The sequence below is a fragment of the Aulostomus chinensis genome, chromosome 2 (genome assembly GCF_037954235.1).
Source record: "Aulostomus chinensis isolate RoL2024-O1b breed Wild chromosome 2, RoL_Achi_v1.0, whole genome shotgun sequence".
NCBI lineage: Eukaryota > Metazoa > Chordata > Actinopteri > Syngnathiformes > Aulostomidae > Aulostomus > Aulostomus chinensis.
Window position 1 is genome coordinate 24,264,772 of NC_141321.1, and position 19,106 is coordinate 24,283,877.

Here is a 19,106-nt window from a genome sequence, read left to right on the forward strand (position 1 = left end):
GGTTGCTGATTCACAGCAGGATGGCAAAAAAGGCTTGTCAGTATCAGCTCAAAATCTGAAGACAAGCAGGAACAGAATTAGGGATTCATCCCAATTAAATGTGAATTGTGCGTGTCAAAGTTTTTGCCCAATAAGTCTAAAACTTCTCTGTGAAAAGAATCCTACCTTCACTTACACCCAGAGAAAAGTACTTCCAGTTTGGTACAAACGTGCAGCTGAGTTGGTTAGATTATTGGTGTTGGAAGGTGACGGTCATGGTGATGCCACCTCTGCCCCATTGTGCTTCTCATTAATGTTTAGGTGGCAATTTCATGACATCTCACACAAACATCTGCAGAAACATGTGATTAACAGGAAGTGTGAGCGACAGATAATTTAAATGAAGCCCCCCATCGGAAAAGGTACGCAGTACAGGGGCGAAAAAGTAGAAATATTATCAAGAATTGTTGCAGCAGTGCAGCTTCTCGTGACTGCAGTGTAATAAAATGGTCGCACTGCCACATGTAAAGTTACTATTTTTTTTAAATAGTCTTTTTAAAAAAATATATAATCTAATTTATAAACCACAAGGTCGGGATTGAGGAGGCTGCTGCCGACCGGCGTCGATCACATGAGCTGAGCGTTCATGTGACTAACTGACTCACGTGACGTTCGGACATAAGTGGCAGAGCGGCGACTGGACGCTCATTTAGAATTAGGTGACTGGCGTTAAGAGGAGGTGGCCCAAGAATTCATTATATGACCAACAGAAGCTGAGACACAAGCTACAGGTACCGTTTTGTGTTGTTTCTTTGTGTGTTAACTTTAATTACGGTCAGGCATTTTCTTAGCCTGTGTACACGGTGAGTTAGCGACTAGCTTAGTTAGCGTAAATCAGTCAAATTACACATCTTCAGAAACTAGTAAAAGGGCAGGTGTTAGACGTGTCGCTGTCTGACATCGACCTGTTTGATGACGGGGACAATTTAAGTCTTCGTGGCTGAAAGAGTGGTTGTTTTTGAGTGTTAGAAGCAGTTTTAGCCTCCTTGTACTTGAAGGAGATTTGAGTCCAGACGCAACAAATACTCGCATCTCGATTGAAAGGGAAACAAAGAACTTAATACCACAAGTTAAAATGAATTTGAAATATGACACGGATGATACCACGAAAGGAAAACTGTAACCAGAAACCACGTATCCATCTATCCATCTATCTATCTATCTATCTTTCTATCTCTGTGTCTAGTTTTGAGAGTTGCAATGATGGAAGTACACAGTTCATTTGCTCGAGTAAAATTATATATACCCTGGTGAAATTGTGCATAAATCAAGGTAAAGATAGCTGAGGATTCATATAGTATATACTTCAGTAAAATTATGTTTGTGTACTCCGGTTGCTGCCACCATTGACCTCGAAAGGTCACGCCTAAGCGGTGTTTACTCCGTGTGTGCTTCTCTGGATGTGTCCTCTTCAAGTTGGCAGGCTTCACATTTTAAAGTACACAATCTTTCTCTTCATGTTTTCTACGCAAACAAATTTTCTTCAAAGTAGGTCGGAGTTGGAGAAATGTTGTGCCAGTAAAGACAAAGAGAGAACATTTCCTGTGCCAATGTGTTGCAACGGGAATGAGGATATTGATTTAGGTGTCAGTAAACGCCTCAGATTTACAGTAGAGCTGTAAATGCTGCAGGAGAACTGTGTGTGTTTAGGGATATTATTCAAATATGGAGAACATCTGGCAAGTTAATAGTCTTGACATTTTTCAACAAGTTTTGTGCCAGATGTGTGTTCCCTCAAAAACCCAACATTTAGATTTAAGAAGGGACAAAAAAGTGTAGCATTTCTCGGCAAAAGACAAGGTACACTTCAGTACTGATTGACCTAGATGTAAAGGACAATAAGATAACAATATGATAAGATTAAGTAGCCGAAGATAATGTTGAAGGAGGCAAAGTTCCCTTCCTGTTTTACTGGACCCTGAGTATTGTGAGAGATATCATGTGCAGATCATTGGTTAGGAGGATGTAATGTCTTTTCTCAGCCACATGTGTCTCGCCATCAAACCTCCCCCACTTTGACCTTTTCAAGCTTTGTACTGCGGATGGGTAAAAATTTCCTCAGTGGAAATGAAAGTAAGATGTGTGAAAGAATTTAAAATAGGCAGAGAGTAAGAAAGATCTGCTAACTCACACCGTCGGTCTTTCTACAGCCCGACAAAAGTTCTAAAGTAAATACCAAAGTTGTACTCTTGATGTCTGAGTCGCAGTTTAAATCACATTATAAACAATGTAGAGGTTGTTTTTTTTTTCCATTTTAGAAGCTTTAAGATGGCATAAATACGACCCCAACTCCCTTTTTGTATTTTCCCAGATATTCCTTTAATACACTTCCAGTACACTGTCACCTGTACCTGAGGACTGACATACAGATGATTTCAAAATGTTTGAACGCCTTCTGACATTCATGATGGCTTGTCTGAGTGTGTCTCTAACGGTTCCCTTAGGTCATCCAACACTGGGAAGGGAAATGTACCCAAAAGGAATTACCGTACTATAACCATCGAAGATTTAGAACAAATAGGTCAAGCAACCAGATAGTTTTGAGAAACTGTTTGTAACAAAGTAATTTTGTTTCTGTTTTTCATTTTAAGCGTACCATTTTGATGTTGTTGTTCTGACTTTATTCGATGTCACATCATAACTGTTTTATGCTATTGTTGGTCATATTTTTTAAAATAAAATTGTTGCACCCTGTATTTCCTGCTGTACTGGCAATCACATTGAGGTGTTTCTTATATGAAAGATGTTGTATTTATTGTTTATAATAACAATCAACATGTGTAACATCAGACTCAGTTTCCAGTCTTAAGGGTGGGGCTTTATTAAGATGAGACCACTGTGCTGCAGGATGATTCAGCAGTAGCCTCTGTTGACCTGGTACTGATGCCTGTTGGTGCAGATGGGAAACCTCAGTATGTGCACTCTTCACTTCCCCTAATCACATTAACTTGGACCACTTCTCTAAAAGTAGCCAATCATAGGCACTATTTTTGTGTATGTGGGTGCAGTCAGTAACCCACTAGAGGATTAATGCAACGTAGATCTCGCAGGGCCCTGGTAGAGGATAGACCGCAGCGTTGAGTGTGATCACCAGGGTGATCATGTTGCTCTGTAAGGGAGAATTTCTTGTTCTCACTTCCTCTATGTACTTTTTTTCAGATAATCCATTGGCCTCTCTCATGTTGTATAAGACCAGTTTCACTGGAATTTATAGGTCTAAGACAGATTTACTTCTGCAACTCATGACCTGCCTTGACAGGTTTGATGCCTTCAGGCACCTCTCCAGACCAGCTCTTATTTTTCAGAGAAAACCCATGTGAGACTGTGCCAGTCACTGATAGTTCAATCAATCCCAACAGGGACCCTGGAGTGGCCATGGAAAGAGAAAATGAATATATTTTTGCATGACAAGATATATGTTCCCTCAATTTAGCTGTTTTTAGAGCCAGAAGATAAAACTGGTTTCCCCAACTTAATAAATGTGTGGCCATGAGATGCAACTTGTTCTCTCAGTTTCACTCAAAGAGCATCTGAGGTTATTCAATTATATTTATGGTGTACAGTGTCTGCATGGTAATGGTGTTGCTTGGAACATCAGTCTCATCTGGAACACACTCCTGCCTTCAGTTTAATAGGCTCCATTAGGACCTCTAATGGCTCTTGTTTACAACTTATCTCAACTTGCGTAAGTGCACTTCACCTCTGACAGTGTTTTCTGTCATTAGTTGACTCTTGGTTGCTTTTTTTATACGTACATAAAAGTCCATGCACACAATCATCTGTAGTGTAGGTGGATTTGTCATCCGCATGTGAATCCGTGTTCGCATGTTATTGCTCTGGTGATGAAGTGTGTTTAACTACTTGAAACATCTCTGCTGGGCATGACTGCGGATAAGAGGGTTTCTGTGCCTTCAGTGAACGCTGTGTCCATGTTCCACTTGATGTTGCATTAAGAGTAACGTTACGGTTGAGAACCGTTATCGGCTTAGTCCTAGCTGAAGTTTCAGGAGGGCATGTGGCTGTGGGAAACTTGTTTATGTGTCGTTTTATGTTGTTTCAGGCTTGCATTGATTAAGTCTTCAGAGTGTCATTTAAATCTTTGGGTTTTTCATAAATTGCTTTATATCTTTCTGATGGGCCCCGTATAAGATTATATTTGTTTTTTGATATTTCAAAGATAAGTGGCTTCTGAAAGGGTTAGGAATTGCTTCCACGTTTTTGTCTTGTCACACCTTAACTCCCTCGGTATCTCGTAGTTGAGGAAAGGTAAAAAGTCTGTTCGTATTAGGTTTTAGATAATCTACAGGAAGGATCGGTCACTGAAATAATTCTAATAAGAAGAAAGCCACAGAATCCAGTGTGTGAATTGTGAATATTGTGAATGGAAAAAAAAAGTGATGCCTTTTCTATTTTGTATCTCTCAGGCAAAATGTGGCACACAGCCTTCCTCTTACTGGCTGCCAGCTTCTCAGTGAGCCTGGCTAAACCCCGCCTTCATCCACTGTCCAGTGATATGATCCGCTACATCAATAAGTTGAACACTACCTGGAAGGTGGGGTTTTTGTTTCCTTATCCACTGTACTTCAGGCTTTTTTTTTTTTTTTTTTTTTTAAAAAGAGGAAAACTTCCCATGTATTCAGTATTATTCACTTAAATCTGCTCCTGTGCTGCAGGCTGGTCACAACTTCCATAATGTTGACTACAGCTACATCCAGAAACTCTGTGGGACAATGCTCAAAGGACCCAAACTTCCAGTCATGTAAGTCTTGCATGTTTACTTTACTTTTGCTGCAAAGATTCATCCTGGCATTGAGATGAGCAGGGTTTAATATGCAGGATATGGCTACATCCACTTGACTTCTACAATCTCGATGGGAATTAGCACTCATCATCTGACAGCACAGTACATCCATAGATTGAATAAAAAAATAATAAGGGGGATACCTGATAGTGATGAGCACATGACCTCACCCAGTACTGATGCATCACCTGTGTGTGAGCCAATGAAATAAGAGTCTAGTTTTTGCTTCGGTATCAGTAGTTCTAGTCTCTTATGTACACGTGAACTGGCAGGGATGTAGTTGTAGTGACAGCTCTGTGTGGGTGAGGTGTGCAACGACCATTGAGAACTCAGTGCTTCAGCTCAGAACTGCTGCGGTAAACGGAAACGATTTGTTGCTACAATACATATGAGAGTGATGTGACACACCGTGCCTGATGGTGGTTGGAACATTTTAACCAATTTAGCGAGCCTAATTTGTTCTCCTTTGCAGGGTTCAGTACGCTGGAGACGTGAAGCTGCCTGACAACTTTGACTCCAGAGAGCAGTGGCCAAACTGTCCCACTCTGAAGGAGATCAGAGACCAGGGCTCCTGTGGATCCTGCTGGGTGAGACAACAGAAAACTCCTTGCTCAAAAGATGTGACCATGAAGTTGAGAACTGAAACATTTTGAAGGAACAAATTATCTTGGGGATTCAGGTTGATTTGTAAAAGTCAATTTTATTGGTGTTTTCAAAGAAAGTTTGATTTTACAATCCATTGAGTCAGTGGTCACTGAATTCCATGCATCCTCAAATTAACGCACAAGCTTTCAACACCAATTGTCATGTTAGTTTTTTGAAAGCAACACTAACAACCAAGCTGAAAACATAGCTTGCTTGCACTCTATGCAGACTTTACACTCAATGAGCGGTTAAATTGTTACCTATAGATTATCTCCATGTTTTGTTTTGTTTTTGTAAATGGTTTGTATTTGTTTTTCTGCTTTTGGTTTTTCAGGCATTTGGCGCAGTAGAGGCCATGTCCGACCGTGTGTGTATCCACAGTAATGCCAAGGTCAGCATAGAGGTCTCCGCAGAGGATCTGCTGACCTGCTGTGACAGTTGTGGCATGGGGTGAGAGTTGGCAACATGAGAACAGTTTCCCAAACTTGTGTTCAGCAGCCCCCCCCCCCCCCCCCGCTAGATTGCGGGGATTATTTTAGGCATATGACAACTGTGAAATAGGGCTGATGATTTAAAACAAGCATTTGTCAGATAACGCAGTTTGATTTTACATTTTTAAAATGTATTTTTAGATGTAATGGTGGCTACCCCTCAGCTGCCTGGGACTTCTGGACCAAACAGGGACTGGTCTCTGGAGGCCTCTATGATTCCCACATAGGTGAGTGATGTTTTCTAACACCACAGTCATTCATCTTTGTTTTCCCACCTTGAGCAGGCTGCTGAATAGACAGCAATAGAGGAATCACGACAAATCTTTAACCATCTTCGTCTCCACAGGTTGCCGACCCTACACCATCGCTCCCTGTGAGCACCACGTTAATGGAAGCCGACCTCCCTGCACTGGCGAGGGCGGAGACACACCCCGTTGTGTCTCAACGTGTGAAATTGGGTACACACCCACCTACCAAGAGGATAAGCATTTTGGTAAGAAAGGGAGGGGAAATGGTTGATCTCATAAATTATTTGAGAGAAGGAGAAAGACGCCCTCTCCCCTGCTTTGCTGAGGACTCACTCAGGTTCCCCTCTTTAATATTTTATCACATTTGGTTGAAATGATTTTGTTTGACCCAATTTTTCCTCTTTTTCACTGACAGTAATTAAACTATGAGATCAAAATGCATTATTTTATCAAGTAACTTATTTCCTTGATTATCTTCTCTATGGTGCATATTACTGTAAATTCAAGTTATGCAACCTTGTTTAAATAGTTATTAATAAATCTAGTACAACACTAATGTTGATCAGCCCCAACACACTACAGTGTGTTTACTGTTTATTCTTTCCATCCTGCAAAATACATGCACACACTGTATACAGGTCTATGTTGTAACTGTAAATGTGCTGCAGGTAAAACATCCTACAGCGTTCTGTCAGATGAGGAGCAGATCCAGACTGAGATATTCAAGAATGGTCCAGTGGAAGGAGCCTTTATTGTCTATGAAGACTTCGTGTTGTACAAGTCTGGTGAGAACACGTGCACCAATGACACGCAGATATTAAACGCTTCCACGCTCAGAACCCGTACTTGTTCAGTGATTCTGTAGGAAAGAAAACAAAACATTCCTTCATGCACTTTGGACCCTGATCACTGACACAGCACTGTTAATATTTCCACTTCTTCACCCTTAGCTGAGTGGGCTTTTGTCCATGCACACTTAGTGCCACATGGAATGTATTAGTGCACAGGCACAAATGAACTGTCCAAGTGCACAGGGATGTTTAAAACAAGTGGAACATACTTGAGAATGCCGAAGGTTGAAGGTATACCACTGATAGGTTTACTCATGGTCAAATATCAGCTGCAGTTATACTGAAAATGTGGATAAAGTGCATAACAATCAATCCAGCATGCATATTAGAACGGCCCCTTAGCCTTGTTGTTGTCTCCAGGTGTGTATCAGCATGTGTCTGGGTCTGCTCTGGGTGGACACGCCATCAAGATTCTTGGCTGGGGGGAGGAAGCTGGTGTTCCCTACTGGCTCTGTGCCAATTCCTGGAACACCGACTGGGGTGATAATGGTGAGCACATACACTTTTTACGATATTTGACCTGATTTTAATTAAACAAATGTCCTACTCACGTTAGAAGGGAACAGATCATGATATAACCAACACACGTGTGAACTTCTGTTTAAAACTGAACCAATTCATACTGACCTTTAATTCTCCTTACGGTCTTTCAGGATTCTTTAAAATCCTGCGTGGTTCTGATCACTGCGGTATTGAGTCCGAGGTTGTGGCGGGGATTCCCAAGTAAACCTGGTAAGGCAACTACACAACATAGGAAAAAAAATAATAATCAGCCAATGAAATCATTTGGGTTTTTTTTGTATTTACAGCAAAATGGCTTCAACCTTATTAATCTTATAAATGACTCTTCGATGCACTGATTTTTATTTGTACTCCAGCCTCATACCCTTTCAGTAGCTTTTATTAAACCTGGACATGAATGCTATGTTGGAACACCACAGCAGAATTTTAAGAGCATAAATGACAAAGCCTGTGCTCTCCCCTGTCTTTGCAGGTTTTGAGCAGCAGTGTTCATGAACTTACCACTAGAGGGTGACACAATCACTTTACCTGCACTGCAGCTGTTCAAACTGGAAGTGGAAATGTTAAACTGCTTGGTAGTTCTTTACTGATCACCTTTAATGCACAGCATGGAGTTTTCTTTTGACAGCAGAAGAAAAAACAAACTATCAATTTAAGGTGGACTAGTGTTAAGTGTTTGAGGGTGACTACTGTATGTGCCTGAACACAAAGAAGGAGGAGGTTCTTTGTGAAACTAGCTGTCTTGTTGTTTCACCTCATGTCAACCTAAAGTCTGCGTAGGAGGAAAAATTATTTCATCGCGACTGTTGAACTTCCACCATTTATCCCTCCCATTTCTTCTGCACAGACTTGAAGTGATTGACACAAATTTTGTAGAGTGATAGAAGAGATTAGGTCAATTTATTGAATGTGTCTCATTTTTAACCTGTAAAGCTTTCATATTTTTGCCATTTTTTTTGTTTCTCAGTGCCACCACTTCCACTCTATAATTTTAAGATGTATTCAATGTAATGTCACTGATATCTTTAAGCTTTTAACTATCAGAGTAATTTTTTTTTTTTAAATTATGGATGAAATTCAGATGGGATATATTTTGTCTGCCTGCGAAAGCCAAATCATTGCTATTATTGTTTATTTTCTGAATTAAAATTAAACTTGTTTGGTTCCCCATGTGCTGGTGTCTCTCTTGAACATGCATCAAAAAATTATAAATTCATGTGCAATATTCAGTTTTAGCCGACTCAGTAGCTCCACGTATTGATATAGTGGTCTAGTGGTTTCAAATCTTGTTGAATGCTTTTCATGTATTGATTGGATTTCATCACGACTTAAAAATTAAAGGCAATTAAAGGTAGCCTACTACATGACCTTACAAAGCTAAAACGCACAACATCAAACGTTAAACATGCTAAGTCCATTTGCGCACCTCCAACTTGGTTATCATATAAACACTCCTCCACAGAAGACGCAGACTGGCTCATTTCTTAGTCTGGCGTACTGATGAATTCTTAAAATATGCCACCTGGTTTTCTTTTCAAGCTATCTACACCACATAAAGTTAAAAAGTCCCTGTATTGTTCTCTATCAAATAATGATGCCAGTAGATAAAAACTAAATACATGATGTAAAAACAAACCATGGCTATCAAATGTATTGTACAATACCGTCATTTTGATGTTAAAAAAATCCAGTATTGTTCACATTATTCAGTAAGAAAAAGGAGAACATATCTTAATACTTTATAATAGCTATTACTGGGTTGTCAGCGGTACGTAGGTATTTGTTAAGGGATATTTGTTCATGCCTTAACATTTAACATTCCCCAGACTCCAAGTTCTTACAGCATTCTACAGATGTTTCATTGAATCCATACTCGCCTTCAACATCACTTCCTGGTTTGGAGCACTGTCCAACATCCATAGGAACCCACTAAACAGAATCGTAAAACTGAGCAGTAAAATAATTGGACAAGAGCAGGAATCACTCACCAGCATTTACAACCAAAGAACCAGGCTAAAGCCACACAAATCACCCTGGACAGCATCCCCCCCCAAACACACACACACACTCATAGTCAGTTCTGCCTCGAACCCTCGGGCCTCAGACACAGTCCCTTTTTTCAGGACAAATAGAGTCCTGTCAAGCTTTGTCCCTGCATCCATGAGACTTTTAATCCTTTTATTGGTTAATGTTTTTAACACTTGGACTCTTTTAATTAACCTACTATGTATTGTTCCTCTTTTTGTCTGCCATTTTTCTCATGTGTGTGTGTGTGTGTGTGTGTGTGTGGGGGGGGGGGGGTGTCTGACTGTTAGCTTAGTGTACTCTGTGGACACACCCTGCTGCTCCTGTACATGTGAAGTTCCTAATGGAAAAATGAAGTTCTTTTAAATTTTGAATTTGAATGAACAAATGAACAAAAACTACATATTAGACACCGGGTGAATGATGATTTCCGTTTTGGACAAATAAAGCACCAGCTTGAGGCAAATGTAAAGTTGTGAGCAACTTATCCGTAATAGTTTGGGGTTCATGTTCCTGTAAACAAGTAAAGTGTCATTTATGAAAGTACTCAATTGCGGTCCATTTTCCTGGAACGTAGAATATCGACTAATTAAGGTACATCTGGGACACCGTGAGCCAGAAAACAAACATCCCACCAGCGGCCCGCAGGGGGGCTGGAAAGTGCTGGTTCATGATGTCGAGGAAGGCACCCATCCAGTCAGTGGCAGCGAGCGATGGAGGGGGGTGGTAGGGTTTCGTGGATGAAGTATGGGCCTGTGGTGTCCTTATTTGTGGTTCTTTTGGCCATATGGTTCCGGTCACCCGATAATACAATGCTGGACGACCGGCTGGACACGGTGCTGTCCTCTCTGCTCCGGGCTGAACGCAAAGTTGGGATGAATAACGTCGCGAGACCGAAAGTGGCTGTCGGTAGGTCAGCAAGCTAACGTTAGCTAGCCTAGCCAAGTCTCATTCAACCAGCCCGTCAGATTGTGGGTTTGTGACCGCTCTTTAAGCTCTGAACACGGCCTAGATCGTTTGCACTGAAGTCAGGGACTTCCTGCAAATGATTTAACATTTCGATTTTTTTTTTTCTTCATTTCTTCAACATTTACTTGCCTTCGTGTCCTGGAACTTGGGAGAGGCTAGCAGTGAAGATTGGTGTTGTAATCAACTCCAACGTCACTGAACATTTCAGAAAATGAAAGATAATATAAGAATGTTAACTGAGCTTCACACTCTCTTATCCACTTTTAATTCAGTTCTTTCTCAAATTATAAGTTCATGATAAATCAAGCATGGTATCATTAATATCTGTTCCAGCAGCAAAATACTAGTTTTAACTCTGAAGTGAGCTACTCGCCTTCAATCCTTAGTCACTTTGTACCCTTCAGTTTTAATTGTGTGTTTTTTGTAATGTGTAACTGCACTGTTATAACATGTAGGTAATTGCAAGCAGACAAGAAGCTGCAGAAGAAAATTGACTGAATCTAAATTTGGTAAAATTCATCATAATGTAACACTTGTGTCAACGATGGAATAGTACATGATACCCTACTTATTTAGTAAAAACCTATTTAGAGGTGACTCTGAATGTTGGTGATCAGTAAATGGCTTCATTTGGGGTGTAAACTCCGTGTGTCACACACACAAGTGTGTTAGGTGTTGTCTTGACTATCCAACTCTATCTTGTCCTTTGAACCTTTATGCAAACACTTTGTAGAAGGAGTTGCCATATCTGACCAACCTTTAACCGGTCCAGCAACAGGCACAGCCACATAGTCAGACCTGTTCTATCACAGTTATCAGTAGTTGATCAGAATTGACAACCTGTATATGTATATGTGTGTGTGTTTGCTCACGCTGTCAAAAGCACTATTAAATGTATCACCTGTCCTTACCATGTTATAACAAGCACAGTGGCAGATTATATGTTTCGTCATTCAGTTTCCCCACAACTTCCTGAATGACAATTATACATTTGGCATTTTGTGTTGACATCTGTCTGTCACTCACCACAGGTTTTGGCGGCTGTGTGGATCTGATAGTGGACGGAGTATCGTTGCTTAATAAGATTAGCCTCCCTCCCGCAGAGCAGCCGCTGCATCATGACTACATAGAAAATGCTGAGCAGCTGGCTCAGAGCTTTGCATACTTCTTTGCACCAGGAGCTGCTGCAGAGTAAGTGCTGTTTGTGTTTGTGTAAATAGTTGCTGACTGCAGATGCTCATTTAATTTGAATACAGTAAAATTAAATTACATCATGGCTAAATGCAATATTCTAATCATAGGAGCTTCTATTGTTTGCTTGGAGTAAAATATGCTACTACATATTTTTTAATGAAACCATGAGGTACTACAGTGAGAGATGCATCTCTGGATACATTGCTATCAAAAGCAAACAATATGAAAATCATTGCAGTCAAATTTGTGGCCATACTGTCCCGCCCATTGTGCTGTTTATCGCAGGTTGTTAATCCTCAAACGTCCTTGATTCTTAGCAGTGACGATATCCACACCTTCCTCTGGCTTTCTGATTTTCTATGCATCGCATTGCACACACAAGTGCAACCGGTTTATGACAAATTAATGTTTTGTGTTTCTGAGGTCAAGTCTGATCATGTGATATTCTCAGAGATCTGAGACCCCTGAATTGCCACTGAAGTGTGTGTGTGGCCCTTTATCTTGATTGAATCACTTGGTGTCTTTGTGTCATACCCTAAAATCGCAGTAATTTCTGATTGATAGACTTTGGTGTATGAATATGCGCTTTGCAAATGTTCCTATACTTCAGTCTTTTTACTGCCAGAACAAGGTCTTACTATTTACCTCCATCATGAGCTGTGTCAGCTTGAATGTCTTTGTAATTAGATTGAAAAGAAGTGGAATCACAAGAAGATAAAATGTTTGTTCTGCCTAGACTAGCCCAGAGCAATTTTTAGTACTCTCCTCTGGCTACTGTGCTCCTGACACACTGTGCCTCTCTCACATGATCTCTCTCAAACAAAGTCACATTAAGTTACAAACTTAAAGCCTCAGTAGCTTCTGGTGGCATCCCCTGATTAATAATCAATTCAAATCATCAAGCAAAAATGCCAGCAATTCCTCTGGGTTTTGGATTGTGTGTTGGAAAATGTATCACTTTTCTTTGCTTTTGCAGTTAATCTGAATCTGTGACTTCATTATCAGGGTTTTATGAGATTAAACTTGGTCCTCGCACTTCTGTTTTTTGGTGGCTGCTGCTGTTGTGGCAGTGGCACCTGTGAGCAATTGTATGGAAAGAACACGTAAAGACAACAAGCTTGCAAAGTTATCATGCAGGCATCAGCCACAGCATCCAACCCTTATTTCCCTTTTGCACAAACGAATGATAACAGTACAAAACATAAAAGATGTGTTCATAGGAAGTGCTGTAAGTACATTCAGGTTCTTGTCCTGTAGTTTCATCACATTTTCTTTTTTCTATTTCAGGCGTTTCATGCTCAACGACACCCTCTTCAGTGAGCTGGTGGAGGCATCCCGTGATTTACCTGGAAACAGATGGGCAGTAGGCGGCAATGCCCCAGTTATGGCTGGCCGCATGGCGACTGAGGGATGCGATGTGTTACTAGGGGGTAGCTTTAGCCCTGACTTTACTGATGTCCTGTCCCATCACATCACTGGTATGAACACACACACGTCAGTGAGATCATCATCGCTCACATTTTTGCTTCATATAGTAAATTTGCTGCATTCCCCTCTACCCTTTTTTCCTCTTATCTGCACATCTGTCCTTCCTGCCTCATCTACATCTTTCTCTTCAGTGGCAGGCAACACAGTAGAAGAGCCAGACATTCATCTCATCCTGGAGTACCCATCTGGTGCCAGCTGGGGGCATTATTCATCACGCAGAGCCAACAGGTATGCACTCCATGACATCGCATTGCCTTCCACTTCTGGTTATCCCCTCAGTGTGGCTGGTCATCGGTGTCAAACCAGTGTCTCATTTTCAATTTATTTGTGTAATTATATTGAAGATTCTGCATTTTCTCTCCCTATTTATCATGGCGAGGACAAAAGAAGTGAACAAACAACTGATTCGTTTAGGGTTTTTCATTATTTGAGTATCACTTAAAGGTCAGTTGTTTGATTCCAGTGATAACTCCTGCACCAATCCTTTCACTAAAGTGTTCTAAAGTGATCTTGCTTGAACAAGTATTGGCACAGCTTGTACCTGTCAAGCCGCAACCATGCACTAGATCAGGGGCTTAAGTGTGTTGTTTGAAGGTGACCAGAAACTTTAGGAAGCTACTTGTGTTTCAACTGTGCCATATTTTACTGTGTTCCAGTTGGTTACGTTCAGTGATTGTGTGCGTACGCGCGCGTGTGTATGTGTGTGTGTGAGAGAGAGAGAGAGAGAACATGCATACATGCATACTTTAACTTGTGTACGCACGTTACAGGTATATCATCCACAGTGACGAGCATAACCCCTACCTGGCATCCATGGAGGAATTTGCTGAGAAACTCAAAGTATTCGAACCAGATCTTCTTGTTGTGGGTGGGCTGCAAATGATGGATAACTTCCCTTTTCAGTCAGGTAGCAAGTTTTCATTGGTTACTGATGTGCAACATGGAGTCTTAGTGCCTGCTGCTTTGTGTTCGAAATTGCATTACTTTTACCTGTATTAGTGTTTTTAGTTTTGACTCAGCCCTTTGTGATATGAAATAGATATATGGAAGGATTAAGAAAAAGCTGTGGGTGTGATATGGATTGACTTCAGCTTCAATACAATATTACTGACAAATTTGCTTTACGGAAAAAGAAGTGTGTAATGTGCACACTTAAGTCGTCTCTTAAATTCTTCCAAAATGCAGCTGTTGACCTGTCTTGTATCTCGTGTTATCACTCTGACCGCCTGGTAAACTCAATCCCCAGTCCCCTGCCAGACTGTTAGGATAGTAGATCATTGCTATCTATTGGATTCCTTGTTCTTTCTTTTCCTCCCTGTTCTTGTTTGCCTGCCCACTGGATTCCCTGCTTTCTTGTCATTCTTTGTTAGGCCAACATTGCATCATGGTGTCTTTACATCATTTCAGGTGAGCGTGAGGCTCTCCTCTCCCGCCTGGCCAACCTCCTGTCCTCCTCAACTCCCTCACTTGGCATCCATTTTGAGATGGCCAGTTTTGTTGAAGAGAGTATAATGGAGGACCTGCTTCACAACGTCATTCCACATGTATGTATGACAGAACATTTAGATCAGTTATTATCTGCTGTAGCAATGATCCAGTGTGTCATTTTGAAAACTAATGGGATGCAATGCCTTTTTTGTGTCTGATTTCCTGCCCGGGTTGATCTGCTTTGTGCAAATGGATGCTGCCTCTGTCAAAAATAGACTGCGTGCATATTTTTAGCAGAGCAGAGAACAATTTCTGGGCATATGAAATGTACTGGTGAGCTCCTGGTGGACTCACTTGGTGATGTTCTCCAGGAGCTGCTTTGGAGTGGCAGGAGGAATGGCCAAAGAAAACCTACATCTCCCAAACTGCCTCTCCAGTCTCAAACACCATAGTGAAAGACGACATTTTCAGATTGAAATGAAACACAACTTTTGTTCTGATGTAAAAGATATGTGACCAAACGCAAATATGACCCCAAGCATGACCTTGAACATCATAGAGTCGATCACATCGCTCTTTGAAAGGGTGAACACACTACTGTGCTTTTATGTGTTGACACACAACATAAGGAGAAGTAATGGTTCCCAGAAGATTCCCTATAAATTTGATCTTCATCTGAGTTTTCCAGCTCATCCACAAGGACAAGGTTATGTTTGAACTATTGCTGAATAAGTTGACATGACTTCTGACATTTGGTTGACTGTAGCTCCTAATGCTCAAAATAAGTCGGGCATGAGGGTGTCATGTCACGAGGGCAGAGCAGGTCATCTCATAGCAGCACAAATGGGTTCTAATAGAAGTGCTCTGCTACAACCACGCTGTCACCCTGCATGTGCTCAGTAGATTTCAGCCTTTTTTCCAAGATGCGCAGTTCTTTAAAGTGCTTGTCTGACTCACTGTGGTTCTGCTTTCTCAGGCGGACTCTCTAGGGATGAATGAACAGGAACTTCCCAACCTGCTTAGTCTACTTAAAGGGTCAAACATTACAGTTTTATCAGACCCGAACCCCCGTGTTGCCACTGTCCTCGACCAGATGAGGGAGGTCTATCGCATTATCAACCAGCGCCATATGGATGCCATGGAAAGTGACATGAACAGTGTTGCTGATAAGGGCAAGCCTCTGACCCGGCTCCATGTCCACACACTGGCTTTTCAGGCCATGATTGTGACCCGGGACTCTAAGTGGAAAAACACCATGTCAGCCACCGCCAAGGCCTCGCTCACAGCTAACCGCCATGTCTGTGGCTCAAATGACATTGACCCAAGCAAAGCACGGCTCATCATGGATGACTCTTTCTCTGTTAGCCGCCGGGAGGGCAGCCAGCGTATCCCTCTTCAGGAGACTAGGCCTGTCAGCTGCTGGGATGAGGAGGACTACGAGATCTGCGTGGCACCGGTGCTGGTGTGCACCGAGGTGTACCAGACCGCAGGTGGAGGGGACAACATCTCTGCTGCTGGCCTGGTGCTGCAGATCTAGAGGAATCCAAATGGCTCTCTGTGCAGTGCTAACTTGGTGGTGGCTAACAATGTGACTGTGGAAACCTGGATCTCAGTGTGATGCACCCTGGCCATTGTTGAAAATCCAGGCATCAACTATAGAGCTGTCACTCACACAGCCAGGTGGACCACAAAGACAACCTGTAGAAGTCATATGATGGGGTAGAGTGGTTTGTCATCAGACAAGACTAGTGATTCTCAAATGGTGAAATGTGGACCCCTAGGGGTGCTTTGGTGTACTGCAAGGGTTGCCTGAGTTTTTAATTCCATTTTTATTGTTAGGAAGAATATCAGTCTTGTATAATTACAAAAAAGCCTATGCTAAAAGTTCAATATATGTTTAAAAAAAAATCACATTACATATTCAACATCCCTAATTTCAATGGAATCCTCAACTGCTGTAAACTGTCAGCTGATCCACGTACTTTCGTTGAACAGCCAATGACCGAGAAGAGTTTGATCCCTCTAGTTTAAGAACCCCAGTGAAGCTCAAGAGGTGTTGCTCACCAAAAGATTTGTCTCAACTCTGTCCAAAACTGTTCAATTCAACTTCAGTGCTTTCTCATCGTTGTTGTATGACGAGTCTGACAATAAAACACTTAAAAGGCTCCACTTCAAATGTTTGATTCTGAACATTTGAAGTGGAGCCTTTTAACTGTTTTATTGTCAGAGTTTTAAAATCAGACACTACTGGCACAGTGCTGTATTTGTGCTCTTCGTATAGGCAGTAATGCACTGTTTGGGGTTACTAGGCTGAAAAAAGAAACATTTTAAACAACACACTTTGAGAACCACTAGGCTAAACCACTAGATTTTAGTAGGGGTCAGTTGTGATTTTTTTTTTTAGGAATTTATATAGTGGACAAAACAATTACAGGTTTGTGAGTGAAGTCCTTCCTGAGAACACGTCAGTGAATTCTCAGTGCGTGATCGTTTGTTTACATGGACTTGTATCTAGTCAAAGCCCTGGACCGGCAGGATGAATCTGAGTGGGGGAAGTGAAGGAGCAGTGCTCACCCCTACCTCGTTTTACCGCTGCCAAGGCATTGTAGCCCATCATCTGACTCGGCGATCCATTTCTCCAAGGCCTTAGACTCACAGTCGGAATGAGACAAAGAAGGATGAGGGGTGATTAAGTCATAGACAGCTGATTGTTTTTGTAGAGACTTTGATTTAAGTTTTATTTTAGCTACTAGCTGAAAACCACCTGCTGTAGAATAAATGGTTGCGGGTTCATTCAAACCTGTGGCTCCGCGATGCTGCAAGTCAGAGCTTTTGCTGATGAATTCATTTTGTCTCCTCCCTGACTTCACTGTAGATGTAGAGTCCTGTTTTATCTTGGATGGCATGGCTTCACCCTGCCTCATCCCTCTCCCATCTTTTTTTTCTCAAAGGCAAACACTAAAAATATCCTGTTAGATTCTCACATCCTTTCTTCCCAATATATGTGAAAAAGTAACATACAGTATCGGGTATGTTTGATTTACTTCAATCTTATCATTCCTCTTTGTGTCGGTTGTGGTGCAGTAGTTCACACTCCTTTTAAGGAGACTTGGGAGCTGGATCTGATATCAGAAACATCTCCACCTCCTTTCTCTGTCTTCCTGGTTTACATTTTTTTATGACCTGCAATATTCCTCTCCTCTGTCTTAAATTTTTTTTGTGCGTTTGTGCCTCTCAAAGGACCAAACAATGCCATATTTTGTTGATTGTTGCAACAACACACACACACACACACACACACACACTACACAAATGTCATCTCAGTACTTTCAGGGTTACAGCCTCTTCTATTGTGTCTAACATGTTTTTACTGACATGAAGGGACGTGTATGCTTTTTTTCCAATCACTAAACCAAACATTCCAATGCAAATCCAACTTGAATTGTCGTCTCCTTTCGGGGTGAAGTTTCCCTTCAATAACTCTTGCTTTCAGTTTGTCACTGCTTCTTTGTCTAAACCTCAGAGAAAATCCTGTTTCCATGAAGAATATTCATCCATGTTACAATGCTTCAAAATTGAGGTTGAGAACTGAAGAAGCTAAAAGTTCACCCTTAAAAGTGTTCCTCTATTGATTTGTACTACTCTAATGCTGTCTGACTGATGTGTGGCGTGAAGTCAAAAGGGAATACAGACTTATCTGTTACTGTAGGCTTCTGTTGGGTGTTCTATTCTCTGCTTACCACTGTGATTGGAAGCCAAGAGCAGCAGGTTGTGTTTTTACTGTGAAATGCTGTTTAACACCAGCAGAACTGCAGCATGGAGAGCTGCCTGTGTTTGAAACCGTATCATATCTAAGTTCTTGATAAATCATGGCATTCATGTTCTCAAGGCTGTGTATTACTGTTCCATGCATGTTAACTATTCAGTGCGAAGTCACCTATGATTAAATGCTATGCTGATAAAGCAATCATTGTTTCATTTTATTTTGCTGTGTATAATTCATGATTGAAAACAGCGTTTCTTCAAGCGAGCATTCATCGTTTGACACATGTCCCACGCTAACCCCAAGTCCTTTGGTTTCATGTGTATTCCCCTTCACTCTTGAGTCTATGTTATCCATCCATTTTCTATCCTGTTTCTTTGTTAAGGGTCACGGGGGGGGGGGCTGGAGCCTATCCCAGCTGATATAGGGTGAGAGGCGGGGTTCACCCTGGACAGGTTGCCAGTCCATCACAGGGCCATCAGGAGCATTAAGGGTTTCAGTGTCTCGCTCAAGGACACTATGGCCATGCCGCCCATAGTTCAGAGATCATCTTCCATGGTGTTATTGATTGCTGCTCATTGTTGGCTTCATAACCTCATCAAGTAACCATCTTACACTAGGGGTTGTCATCCTTCTCTTCAG

At 41.5% G+C, this 19,106-nt stretch overlaps 2 protein-coding genes across 2 annotated transcripts; both read left to right on the top strand.

The window, feature by feature from the left end:
- Positions 1 to 615: 615 nt before the first annotated feature.
- On the top strand, positions 616 to 8,767 carry ctsba (cathepsin Ba). The gene is made up of 11 exons (XM_086186290.1): positions 616 to 770; positions 4,464 to 4,591; positions 4,713 to 4,798; positions 5,313 to 5,427; positions 5,820 to 5,935; positions 6,118 to 6,203; positions 6,323 to 6,469; positions 6,893 to 7,009; positions 7,436 to 7,564; positions 7,729 to 7,807; positions 8,070 to 8,767. Exons 2-10 carry the CDS (start codon positions 4,469 to 4,471, stop codon positions 7,800 to 7,802), a joined length of 993 nt encoding a protein of 330 aa, XP_086042416.1. The 5' UTR covers positions 616 to 770; positions 4,464 to 4,468; the 3' UTR covers positions 7,803 to 7,807; positions 8,070 to 8,767.
- A 1,434-nt stretch (positions 8,768 to 10,201) lies between these two features.
- Positions 10,202 to 18,006, top strand: adpgk2 (ADP-dependent glucokinase 2). The gene is made up of 7 exons (XM_086186302.1): positions 10,202 to 10,531; positions 11,623 to 11,782; positions 13,073 to 13,263; positions 13,405 to 13,501; positions 14,044 to 14,180; positions 14,681 to 14,817; positions 15,678 to 18,006. The coding sequence occupies exons 1-7, from the start codon at positions 10,336 to 10,338 to the stop codon at positions 16,236 to 16,238; spliced, it is 1,479 nt and encodes a 492-aa protein (XP_086042428.1). The 5' UTR covers positions 10,202 to 10,335; the 3' UTR covers positions 16,239 to 18,006.
- The last annotated feature ends 1,100 nt before the right edge of the window (positions 18,007 to 19,106 follow it).